This window comes from Dictyostelium purpureum (genome assembly GCF_000190715.1).
Source record: "Dictyostelium purpureum unplaced genomic scaffold DICPUscaffold_42, whole genome shotgun sequence".
Classification (NCBI taxonomy): Eukaryota; Evosea; class Eumycetozoa; order Dictyosteliales; family Dictyosteliaceae; genus Dictyostelium; species Dictyostelium purpureum.
The window spans coordinates 67558-79867 of NW_003519379.1; the positions used below are offsets into that span (position 1 = coordinate 67558).

The 12310-nt window shown below is 22.9% G+C and overlaps 5 protein-coding genes across 5 annotated transcripts; 1 reads left to right on the top strand and 4 right to left on the bottom strand.

Moving 5' to 3' along the window:
• Positions 1-44: 44 nt before the first annotated feature.
• On the bottom strand, positions 45-2402 carry DICPUDRAFT_149165 (uncharacterized protein; the record flags this gene model as incomplete). The annotated part of the gene is made up of 1 exon (XM_003285262.1): positions 45-2402. One exon carries the CDS (start codon positions 2400-2402, stop codon positions 45-47), a length of 2358 nt encoding a protein of 785 aa, XP_003285310.1.
• Positions 2403-2698: 296 nt separating this feature from the next.
• Positions 2699-3124, bottom strand: DICPUDRAFT_149166 (uncharacterized protein; the record flags this gene model as incomplete). Its single annotated transcript, XM_003285263.1, has 2 exons — positions 2699-2895; positions 2974-3124. 2 exons carry the CDS (start codon positions 3122-3124, stop codon positions 2699-2701), a joined length of 348 nt encoding a protein of 115 aa, XP_003285311.1.
• A 1367-nt stretch (positions 3125-4491) lies between these two features.
• On the top strand, positions 4492-5586 carry DICPUDRAFT_29142 (uncharacterized protein; the record flags this gene model as incomplete). Its single annotated transcript, XM_003285239.1, has 3 exons — positions 4492-4659; positions 4791-5150; positions 5227-5586. 3 exons carry the CDS (start codon positions 4492-4494, stop codon positions 5584-5586), a joined length of 888 nt encoding a protein of 295 aa, XP_003285287.1.
• A 537-nt stretch (positions 5587-6123) lies between these two features.
• On the bottom strand, positions 6124-8275 carry bzpD (uncharacterized protein; the record flags this gene model as incomplete). Its single annotated transcript, XM_003285264.1, has 3 exons — positions 6124-7376; positions 7448-7686; positions 7764-8275. The coding sequence occupies 3 exons, from the start codon at positions 8273-8275 to the stop codon at positions 6124-6126; spliced, it is 2004 nt and encodes a 667-aa protein (XP_003285312.1).
• A 2058-nt stretch (positions 8276-10333) lies between these two features.
• DICPUDRAFT_29109 (clathrin-adaptor medium chain apm 3) lies at positions 10334-11813 on the bottom strand (the record flags this gene model as incomplete). Its single annotated transcript, XM_003285265.1, has 4 exons — positions 10334-11003; positions 11074-11176; positions 11254-11699; positions 11779-11813. 4 exons carry the CDS (start codon positions 11811-11813, stop codon positions 10334-10336), a joined length of 1254 nt encoding a protein of 417 aa, XP_003285313.1.
• Between the last annotated feature and the right edge of the window lie 497 nt (positions 11814-12310).

The following is a 12310-nucleotide window of genomic DNA, read 5'->3' on the forward strand; positions in this document are numbered from 1 at the left end:
AATATTTTTAAACTTAATAAAAAGAAAAAAAAGTGTAATTTTATTTATTTAAATTCTACTTGAATTTCGTCATCATCTTTTATAAATTCAATATCTTTATCATCTGAAATTAAAACATTTGGTAATAATATTATTGATTTAATATGGTTCTTTTCAAACTGTTCAACTGATTCGATTGAAGTAGCAATTATATTATTATTTATTGGTTTAAATCTATTTCTTATAACATTTAAAAGGTGGTGATAGGTTTGGTTGTATAAATTGACATATTTAAATAATGAGTCTTGATTGGTTTTGATTTTAATTCTTTTTGTCATTGTTTTAACTTCTTTTAATGGAATTTGAACAATATTTGAGCTATCTATTAAAGCATCTAATTTATCAGATTCTTTAAAAACTTCATTCATATATTTATCTACAATATTTGGGTTACGTTCTTTTGATTTTAAAAATTGATGAATCTTTTGTTTATAATCGCCTTTGAAAACTACAAAGCTTGAAATCTGAACTAAGTTTATTTGAACATGGTATTGGAAGAAATCTATTAAATCCTGAATTTGCTCTTTAAACTCTTGCTCGCTTAAATCGTTTGTTGAATTTGATGTAAAAAAGCCATCAAGATCTTGGCTAATCTTTTCTATAATATCTTTTGGGGTTTGTTTTTCTGAGTCATAAACATTCAATAGTGAACCATGATCAACTAAGAAATGGCACATATCAAAGCAGGCTTGACTGGCAGCAATATGAAGAGGTGTCGATTGAGGATATACAGACATTGGTAGATTTACATCAGATCCACACAGTATCAATTTCTTTGCAATGTCATAGTGTTTAAAGTTTAATGATTCGTGGAGCATTGAGCAACCAAACTTATCAAGCATATTTGGACTAGAACCTGCTTCTAATAATAAATCTACTGCTTTGGTATTACCATAAGAGCATGCAATAAAAAGAGCTGGTTGGTTACGATTATTTAATGAATCTATAACCCTTTGGTAGTTTTCTTCACTTGATTCGTTACCCTGGATTTTGGTTTGATTAAAGAAATTTAATAGTTGCTCTAAAACCATCAATTTACTTGTATACATTGAACATTGACCTAATGGAGTTTCTTCAATATCTTTATCGCTTTCCATAATTGACTTTTCACTTGGTAAACTGAAATCATATTTGTATTGATGGAATAGTCTTGTAACAGAAAATATTAAAACTTTGATCATTTCTTTAAATATTTCATTAAAATTGTTTTCACTATCGGCATTTGGTACATTTAAAAATTCATTTAATTCATTTTCATCTGAAGGGAAAATATGAATAAATTGTTGAAAAGCTGTTTTACCTGTTGTTTCATCAATGTGGTTTGGTTTGCATGATTTTTGTAACAATAGTTTAATTAATTTAATAAGAGGGTGATTTCTTTCAACAATATTAATATCTTTGCTTTGTTGTTGATGTAATTTGGATGTATTTGGTGAGGAGGTTGATGAGTGGGAAGAGGATGATGAGGAAGAAGATAAAGATGATGTTGAGGATGCTAAGCTGTCATTGTTATTTATAAATAGTGAGATTGTTAAATCTTTAATTTTTTTTAAACTTGATAATGAATAATGTAAACATGTGGGACCTTGTTTGACACATTTTAGACTTGGATCAATTTTAGATAAAATAATGTCTTTTTTCTTTTCGTTCCTTTCTTTTTCATGCTTGGTTAAATAGATGCTTGGCTGTAAAGATTGAAACAGTAAAGAGAAATTGAAAGCATCTAATACCTTTGCATGTGGTTCCGAAATTTTAATATCTTGATCATCATTATTTTCGATTAATAACTCTACAGTTTTATAATCAATTTCTTTACATGCTAGATGAATTGGTAACATATTGGTCTTGTTGGCTAAAGTTGGTGAGGCTCCTCTTTCTAAAAGCAGTTCTACCACTGAGTATCTATTTGATTTCTTTTCCTTTAAATACATAAAACTATTTATATCTGATGGCTCTGGAACTATTGGTGTTGGTGAAATTTGTTGCTGCTGTGATGGGTTTGGGGATGTGATTTCGCTAATTGATGAAGCACATGCATAATGTAAAGAGGTATTGCCATTATTATCTTGTTTGTTGATATCGAAATTTCTTGATAGCAAATCGTCATCTGAAACTATATCTAAAATTACTTTAACTAGTCTCCTCATTTTTAAAGATGATGCCAAATGTAAAACTGTCATGCCATAGTGATCTTCAGTTGAATAAACCAATGAGTGATCTCTTTCAATTAATTCAATACATTGATCCATTTCACCTCTATTTAAATGTTTGAAAATACTTGAATAAACCAATTGATTTTCATCACTGATACTATTTATGCCTTTTACTTCTTTTACATCTTCATTGATTTCCTTTATTTTCATTTTAAAATGATAACCTCTGAAAAAAAAGGTATTTGAACAATGAACAATGAAAAAAAAAAAAAAAATTAAAAATAAAAAAAAATTAAAAAAAAAAATAAAAAAAAAAAAAAATAATTTAAAATTATATAAATGATAATTAAACTAAAATAAATAAACACTCATAAAACCAATTGAAATAAAAAGATTTTAAAAATAATATTATTTATTATAATTTGTTTTAAAAATGATAATAAAACTTTACCAATTATATTTTTGTTCGATAATATCCATTTGTGTAAATAAATTTTATTTTTTGTTTATTGTGTTAAAAAATGTAAACTAAAACCTTCGACAAATCTTTTTTTAACCTTTAAAGTATCTATATATGTTCTTGGATTTTTTTTAAATATCTCGATCGTTATAAATGGTCCAAAGTCATCCACACTATAAATCTTCGATAAACCAATAGGTATTCTTGCACCTGGACCTGCTTCTACACTTTCTAAAGGGCCATCTATAAAAAGAAATTAGGAGTATTAATATCATCTATTAATAGTTACAATAGTGGTATTTATAATATTTTAATATTTACTTAAACCTATTATTTTAAATCTTGTCCAATATTTTGTTTGAAATGGAAACACTAATTGTATCTGCTTGGGTCCATTTAATGGTGACAATACAGTTTCGTATGTTTCTCCATCCATCGTAAATGCTTCATAAATAGGTATTTCTCTTACCATTTCTTTTATATTGTTTTTTATATATTTATAGAATAATAATAAAAAAAAAAAAACAAACAAACAAAACAAAACAATAAAATTAGTTTAAAAATGAATATAATTTGAACATACACAGCTCTTTAATCACAACATTAAAAAATAAATAAAATTTAAAAAAATATAGATAGAATTTGATAATTAAAAATTAATAAATAAATAAAAAAAAAAATTAAAAAAAAATTAAAAAGATAAATAAAGAAGTATTTAACTTTGATTAATACTTTTTTATTATTTTAATATTATGGTTATAATGATTATTATGATTATTATGGTTATTATGGTTTTATGGTTATTATGATTATTAAGGTTATTAAGGTACTAAAAATTATTTTATTTAATATTTATATAATATTTATTAATTATTTATATATGTATGTATTAATATTGTTTTATCGTTAATTATTGTTATTTTAATTAGTCATATTCACTTTATAAATTATATATATTAAATAAATATTTCTATTTTTGTTAATTTTTAATTATTTAAAGAAAATAGAAATAATAAATAAAAAAAAAATAAAAAAAAAACAAATTTTATTTAATATATTTATTAGTTAAAAAAAAAAAATTTATTATTTTTTTTTGTTGGTCAATCTTTATAATATTTTTCTTTTTTATTTTGTTATTCAGCAGTAAAATCTTTATAGTGTGTGAAATAAAAAATCAATATAAAATGTTATCCCACTCCCCCACCAACACACAGATACACACACAAATATTTTTTCTCTTTCCTCTATAAATAAACATCATATCTTTATTTTTTTTAAATAATTTTTACACCCAAACAAATTTTTTTTTTTTTCATTTTTTTTTTTTTTTTTTAAATAATTTTTTTTTATTTTTTTTATTTTTTATTTTTTTTAAAATTTTTAAATTTTTGTGTGTTTTCTCTCTTTTTTTTTATTTGTTTATTTATATCATATACTAACTGGTATATCATATAAGTAAATATAGTGGAAAAAAGGACACTAAAACAACACAAATTTAATAGTGAAAAGTAAAGTGAAACCAGAAAAAAGCGAAAAGAAAGAGAAAAAGTCAAAGATGGGTTCTTCATCATCAAAGAGTTCATCAGTGACTGTCGCTTCATCAATTGATTACAGAGCAAAGCCAACTATGGATGAGCTTGGCTCTGCTAATAATGGTGGTGTCGAAGTAAGTTTATTAAAATAAAAATTAAACAATCATAAAAATCAAAAAAATTAAAATAATTCAAATAATCAAAATAATCCAATAGAAATAAATAAAAAAAACTAGAAATGCGCTTGCATATAAAATGATCAAACGATATTAACCTACCATTTTTTTATAAATAGATATCAAAAAATATGTTGGATTTTAATTTAGGCGAAAAACCATGTCCATTAAAATCATCAGTCCAAGACCAATTTACAATTGTGAATAACAACAAATCGAAATTAAAATTCCAACTTGAACCATTACAACCAAAAGAATTTCAATTAAGTTTTAGCCCAACCTCTGGTTCAATTGACAAGGTAAGATTACAATTATCATTTTGAAAAAATATCTTTTTTTTTGTGTGTGTGTGTTTTTTTTTTTTTTTTTTTTTTTTTTTTTTTTTTTAAAAACTTTTTTCCCGTCTAACATTAATATTTATATTATTTAGGGAAAATCAAAAACAGTTAAAGTAAAATTAGTTGTTAATACAAAGATCAATACAAATCACAAAGTAGTGTTAAGAATTGAAGGAGGTGCTAGCCACTTTTTAACTGTAAAAATAAGATGCGAAACAGGTGTTTTTGGTGTTGACCCACTTTCACTCGAATCAGTAGATGATGAAGGCTATAGAGTACCAGCTATTCTCTCTTTAATGAAGAAATCTTTAATTGAAAATGGTGGTTTACAACAAGAAGGTATTTTCCGTTTAGCAGGTGAACAAACTGAAATTAAACGTTTAAAGGAACAAATGAACAAAAATGATTTCACATCAAGTAATGATATTAATACTATAGCATCCCTAATTAAAGTAAGTAGCACCCAAACACAAATAAATACAGATTCATCCCAATTAATATTAATAATAATTATTTATAATTAAATAGATTTGGTTTAGAGAATTACCAACACCAATTTTAAATTCAATTCCAACTGAAAAAATTTTTTATAGTACAGATGTTGACGAATGTGTTCAATCTGCTGCACAACTCCCAGAACCACAAAAAAGTTTACTCGATTGGTTAATGAACCTTTTATTACAAGTTTCCAGTTTTTCTGATGTAAACAAAATGACAGCCCAAAATCTTGCAATTGTTGTAGCACCAAATCTTTATGACGTTAGTAGTTCTAATCCAATGGAAGGTTTAGTATTATCTCAAAAGTGTGTACAATTTTTACACAACGTCCTCAATCATAAAGTATCTGTTCACAAAAGAGAATCAAGATCGATTGCATTTGAAGTGTAATATTAATATTCAAATAACAAATAACATCACCAATTCAAATATTTATTATTGTTATAGCAACCATAATATAATTTGATAAATATATAGTTTTTTAATCCATTATTTAAATATATAAAGTCGAAAAAAAAAAAAAAACATAAAAAAAAAAATCAATAATCACAAACCAAACTTGTAAATTAGAATTTAACTTTAATTAAAACAATAAATATAATATAATATTAAAAAAAAAATAAAAAAAATAAAGTAAAAAAAAAAATTTATTTATGCACAAATCAGATATTTTTGTTTTTTTTTTTTTTTTTTGGATTTTTTAAAAAAAGGTATGAAAGTTTGAAAAAATGGGTAAATAAAACACGCAGTAATAATAACAAAACATTATTTTTTAAAAAGTATTATAAAAAAATAAAAAGCTAAATATAAACTTTATTATAAATAATACAACAAGTTAATAGTTGTTGAATTTTTTTTTTTTTTTCTTTTTTTTTTCTTTTTTTTATATAAAATTAAAAAAAAATAAATATAAATTATATTAATATTTTAGATAAAATTTGTATTGGTAATATATTGTTGTTGTGAATTTGATGAGGATGGTGAGTCAACGGAAAGAGGGTTCCAAACACGAATATTCGAGACCAAACAACTGATTTCTAATATTGATCTTTCTCCACCAATATTTAAATTGAGTGATTCGGCTGGTAACAATAATCCAATTGTAAGTGGATTGTTTGCTGTTGAATTTAATAAATTTTCGGTTGTTTGGGTAATATTATGTGAAACGATTCTTGGTGAATCTGAACAAACAATAAATTGTGAGTTTGGTTCTTGATTTGGTTCATCATCTTCTTCAACTAAATGGAAATCATCTAAATCTTGGGGTATTGAAAGTGAAGTAGTTGTGGAAACCGGTATAACTGGAGAATCTTCAATTTCTTCAAATCTAGAACCAACATTGATTTTAATTTTCTTCCTATTTTGCTGTTGTTGTTGTTGATAACTATCATCTGTAACCATTCTCTTATTATTTTCATTTTTAATATTGTTATTGTTATTGTTAATGTTAATGTTATTGCTCTTGATACTTTTAATGTTGTTGACGCTATCCGATCCAATATTATTGTTGTTATTGTTACTTAATAGTATTGAAGGTGTTTTCATTTGAATATCATAATTAGAAGGACTTGAATCTGAAATTGAGATTGTTTTAGGGTTTGAGGAACCATTTTCAATTGAAAGAATATTGTGAGAAGATTTGGCAGTGGTTGGTGATACATCAAATGGAGTGATTGCACCAAATTGTGGTTGTGATTGTGGAGTTTGGAAAAATACACCTAATGAAAAGAAAATAAGTAAAAGGCAAACTCCAGCAGCTTTTACATTCTTGGTTTGTTGTTGTTTATGATTATTGTTATTATTTACAGAGTTGGTATTTATTTCGATGATACTACTATTATTGCTATTGTTACTATTGTTATTATTTAAATTGCTGTTATAATTAATATTAACATCTGGATTATTATTTGCTAATTGTTTTACAAGACCTTGGAGATATAAAACCTCCTCTTTTAGGGAGTTGTTATCTTGAGTAAGGTCACTAATTTTCTTTTCGAGATCTTCAATATAAATCTTCTTTCTCATTCTTGAAAGTTGAGCAGATTCACGATTCTTTATTAATCTTCTTTGTTTTTTTACAACTTTTTCATCATGTTCATTGTGAATTGGGGTATCTTCAATTTGAACTGGTTCTTTACCTGAAATTTTTAACAATTCTTCTCTAGTTAATGGATGAACAACTAAAAAAAAATAAAAATAATATTAGTATTATAGTAAAAACATATAAAAAAAAAAAAAGTCATATATTTACTATTTTGAACCCTTGATTCGATTGTTCTCTTTTTGGAATTTGATTTTTTATCATCTTTAACCTTTGATTTTGAAGCTTTACTTGTATTGGTTGTGGTTAAAGTGGTTGAATTATTTGAATATGGTGAACCTGGTGAGGATGGTGTAGTTAATGGTGATGCCGATGACGATGATGGTGATTCACTTAATAAAACCGAATATCCATCAACCATTGGTAATTCAATATTTTGTTCAAGTAAACTATTTAAATAAAAAATGAAAAGGTTAGTAAAAATATAGATACAGAGAGATTTAAATAAATTTTTTATCGCTATTACTTTAAAATGTTTGTATCTTGTTGTAATTTTTCTGTTGGATCTTGTAATTGAACTGTTTGTTGTGCATTGAATAATTGATATGAACAGTCTAAAAGTTGATTTGGAGTTGGTGTAATTAAAATTTGTTGTTGTTGTTGTTGATTATAAAGTTCTTGAACATTTATATCATAGACAAGTTCTGGTGAAGAATCAACACCAGTGTGATGGCCATTGAATGGACTTGAATTACAATTGGGTACTCTCATTGGTGAACTTGGTGATGAACCATCGTTCTGAGTATTAAAACCTTCAATCATATGAGAGATGTCATTATGTGTAATTTCTTGATTGTTTTGTGTAATATCAATATCTCCTACTGAAAAGAATTCGCATACTATATCATCCTGTAAAAAATAATTGCTATTATTTATATTATTGTTACTTGAATTATTATCTTGGCACGAATCCATTAAAATATTTTGTTTTGAATTTTCGTCCATAACTAAAGATAAATCACTATCGATATAATCCATTTTCTTTTTTAATTTTATTCTTTAGATAATTTCTATTATTTTAAATATTTGAGAATAAAAAAAAAAAAGTTAATATAGTTTTTTAATTTAAATTGATATGTTTTTTAATTAAATAAAAACAATATTTAAAAATAAAAAAATTAAAAAAAATATAAATGAAAAAAAAAAACCAACCATTTAATTTAAAAAAAAAAAAAAAATAATAATAATTTTTTGGTTGATTGATATTGAAATATAAAAATAATTGTATTATTATTTATTATTTATTTTTTAATTAGGTTATTTATTTATTGTTTATTTAATTTTATTTTAATTAAGTATTAATATAATTTGGATTTTGTTTTAAAAAAAAAATAAAAAAATAAAAAAAATAAAAAAATAAATAAAAAAAATAAAAAAAATAAATAAAAAAAAAAAAAATAAAAAAAATAAATAGGTTGCTGACTGTTGAGAAAAAAATAATAAAAGTAATATATAAATAAGTTTTCTGTACCAAGTGTATAAAGTATAATGCTAATTTGAGGTTATGATTATTATTTTTATTTTTATTTTATTTATATTTATTTTTATTTTTTCATAACAATCTTTAAAAATAATAAATAAAAATAAATTAAATATATTAAATCTTGTTGTTATTGTTGTTCTCTTTTATTTTCTATTCCTTATCTTTTTTGAGTTTGTATATTTTATTTATTTTTATTTATTTTTTTCTATTATTTATATGTTGTGTATATTTATATGTGTGTTGTTATAATATGTTGGTCTACCTTTAAAATTTTTTGAGTAAATTGACAAAACAAATAATAAGTTCTTATTTTTAATTAAAAAAATGAGTATTTGTTGTGTGTTTTTTTTTTTTAAAAATTGTGATGTTGCGGGATTTTTTTTATTATTATTATTTGTTTTTTTTTTTTTTTTTAATTGTTTAAAAATAAAAAAAAATAAAAAAAATAATAATAAAATTATTTTAAAAAAAAAAGGGTTAAAAATTAAATGGTGTATATATATATAGAAAATAAAAAATTTATTAACTTTTAATTTTAAAAATAATATATACAAAATAGGGGTAGTTAGTTTGATAAGCCATTATTATTAAAAAAAAAAATTGTGATCACCCATTTTTTTCATATGTATTTATAGGTTTTATAAAAAATACCCACACACTCTCACGAAAAACAAACCAACTACTCCACTACCGTCACACAGTACATATTGATTATATGTGTTATTGTTTTATAATTATAAATATGATCACACACAGATTGCAAAAATAATTCTTTTATATTTTATTATTTTTTTTTTTTTTGAATTATAAAATTAAATCTAAAAATAATGTTATTTAATAATATTGTTGTTTCTTACCCAAAAAGAATTTTTTTTTTTAAAAAAAAAAATAATAAAAAATATTATATTACTATTTGTATAGATTTATTAATTTATTTTATTTTATTATTACTCTAAATATATTAAATTTAATATAATTTTATGTTTAATTTATGTAATTATTACTATTAGTTGCTATTAATGTTATCTATTCGTCTAATACAAAAAGTGATTGTGATCAAACTAGTGCGAATTCATCAAAAAAAAAACTAAAAAAACTAAAAAAAAAAAAAAGAAAAAGAGAAAAATTTAAAAAAAATTTTTATTTTTTTTTATTTTTTATTTTTTATTTTTTATTTTTTGAGTAATGAAGATTTTAAAAAGATTCTTTTTTTCATAGTAATTTTCTTTCTAATTATTTTTAAAAAAATTTTTTTTTTAAGTTTTATGGATCATCGTCACCAAAATAAAAAGCTGGTTTTAGTGTTAGATAATGTTATTTATTCAAAATATTAATACAATAACAATAATTTAACACATCAACATTATCCAATTTTTAAGAAAAAAACTATAATGACTCATTTATTTTGAGTGTACCCCAATTTTTTATTTTTTAATTTATTTTTTTATTTATATACCTTATATTAAATAAATTATATATTTTTTTTATTTTTGTGAGATATTATAAATGATATGTTTATTTTTTATTTTTTTATTATATTTTATTTTTTATTTTTAACTTCTGACTTGGAATTTTCCAGCCTTTGTTACACTCTTAACACCCTTAAATGGTTTATATTTTTCGCTGCAAGCCAATGATTCGATATTGAGACCAGAGATTGAATATTGTGGGACTCTGAATTGAAGCATAATGGAAGGATTCGATTCTGGTGGGGCAGATCCAGCAATTAAAGAGACACTACCTTGAAGGAATGGAGTTTTTTCTTTTGGAATTTTACCAATATTCCATCTACAAACTTTGGTAGATTCGTCGATACTGAATGAACCAGTGTTAACAGTGAGGTTGGCACTGCTTGTAGATTTTGAAAAGGGTATGGTTGCAATAACTTCCTCAATTATTAATTTATTATTATTGAAGCCCTTGTGACCAACTGTAATATTCACTCTACCACCACCTTCGGAAAAACTAATTTGTGGTTTAACATAAATTGGGAGTTGATTAATACCCTTGACACGATAGTTTAATAATTTGAAATTTCCATCAGGTGGGATAAAACTTAAAACTCTTTCATTTTCCCATCTTGAATATCTTACACATGGATGGAAACTAACATCATCCAACATTCTAGGATTATTAAATGTTAATGTTAAATCTGGCATTCCACTTAAATTACAATGTACTAAAATTTCACCATTAACTTCACATGAAACAATATATCCATTACTAAATAAAATAAATAAAAAATTAATATTATTTGAATTTCATAATGATTGTTTATTTCTTAAATATTTACCTATCAATAATGCAATCAATTTCTTCAATAATATCGAAAAATATTTTATTTGCTGTATATTTAATACCAGTTTTACGCCATTGAATTGCACCTAATGAACCATCTATCGATTGTAAAATAATAAAAAAGAATGAGTAAATTTATAATAGCAATTATAAATAATAATAAAATGATATTTACTTGGTAAAACATCAGTAATATTGCTTGTGGCAGTTACTGAAGATAAAACATTTGATAAAACACCTGGTGGTTTTATCATTTCTTTTAAAAAGTTTAATTCTGTTGTGAATGGGAAACCATTGTCAGTCATTTCATCTATTAATTGATATACATGTACGAAATTATCTTTGATTGTGGCTTCACTTATATTGGATCCAAAATAATCTACAAATGTGTCATATATTCTTTGTAAAAAGTCTACTACTAGTAATGGTGATACTTCTGATTGTAAAACACCTAATAAATAAATTTGTGGTTTTTGAATATTAATTAAATAGTATTTTGGTGTTGAGATTACTGGTGGTACCATTGAACCATTTTGTTTTGATTGTAATACTTGATCCCAAAAATATTCGCATATTGATCTATTAATTAAACCTCTCCAATGTTTTTCAATCAAAATATCGCTAAAAAATTTAAATAGTATTGCTATTAGTACATATTATTTTGTAAGAAGCTATTTTATTATATATATAGTGCACTTACCCGGTATTTGCTAAAATAAAAAAACTGCTTAACATTTTTTTCTTTGTATTATATTATATGAAAAAAGAGGGGGTTTGTTATTACTATAAAACTTTTGGTGTGTAGTGTGATTTAATATTACTCTATACTATATTGTTTATTTATATTATATTTAATTCCAAAAGTTCAATAATCAAAAACACACAACGAATAATATTAATATTATAAAAAATAAAAAAAATCTAAAAAAAAAAAAAAAATAAAAAATATAAAAAATATAAAAAAAAAAGTTTTTTTTTTTTAATATTTTTATTTTTTTATTTTTTTTAATTTTTTTTAATTTTTTTTGAAAAAATGAAATAATTTGCTTCTACGTAGTTTGATAATGTAAAATAATTAAAATACTTACAAGACAAAAGGTGTGATTAAAATAGAAACTATTTAAAAAAAAATAAAAAAAATGAATTAATAACTATTTTATTTTAATTATTAATATTTTTAATTTTTTTTTTATATTCATTTTAAAATATTAATGATAATTATAAAAACCTAT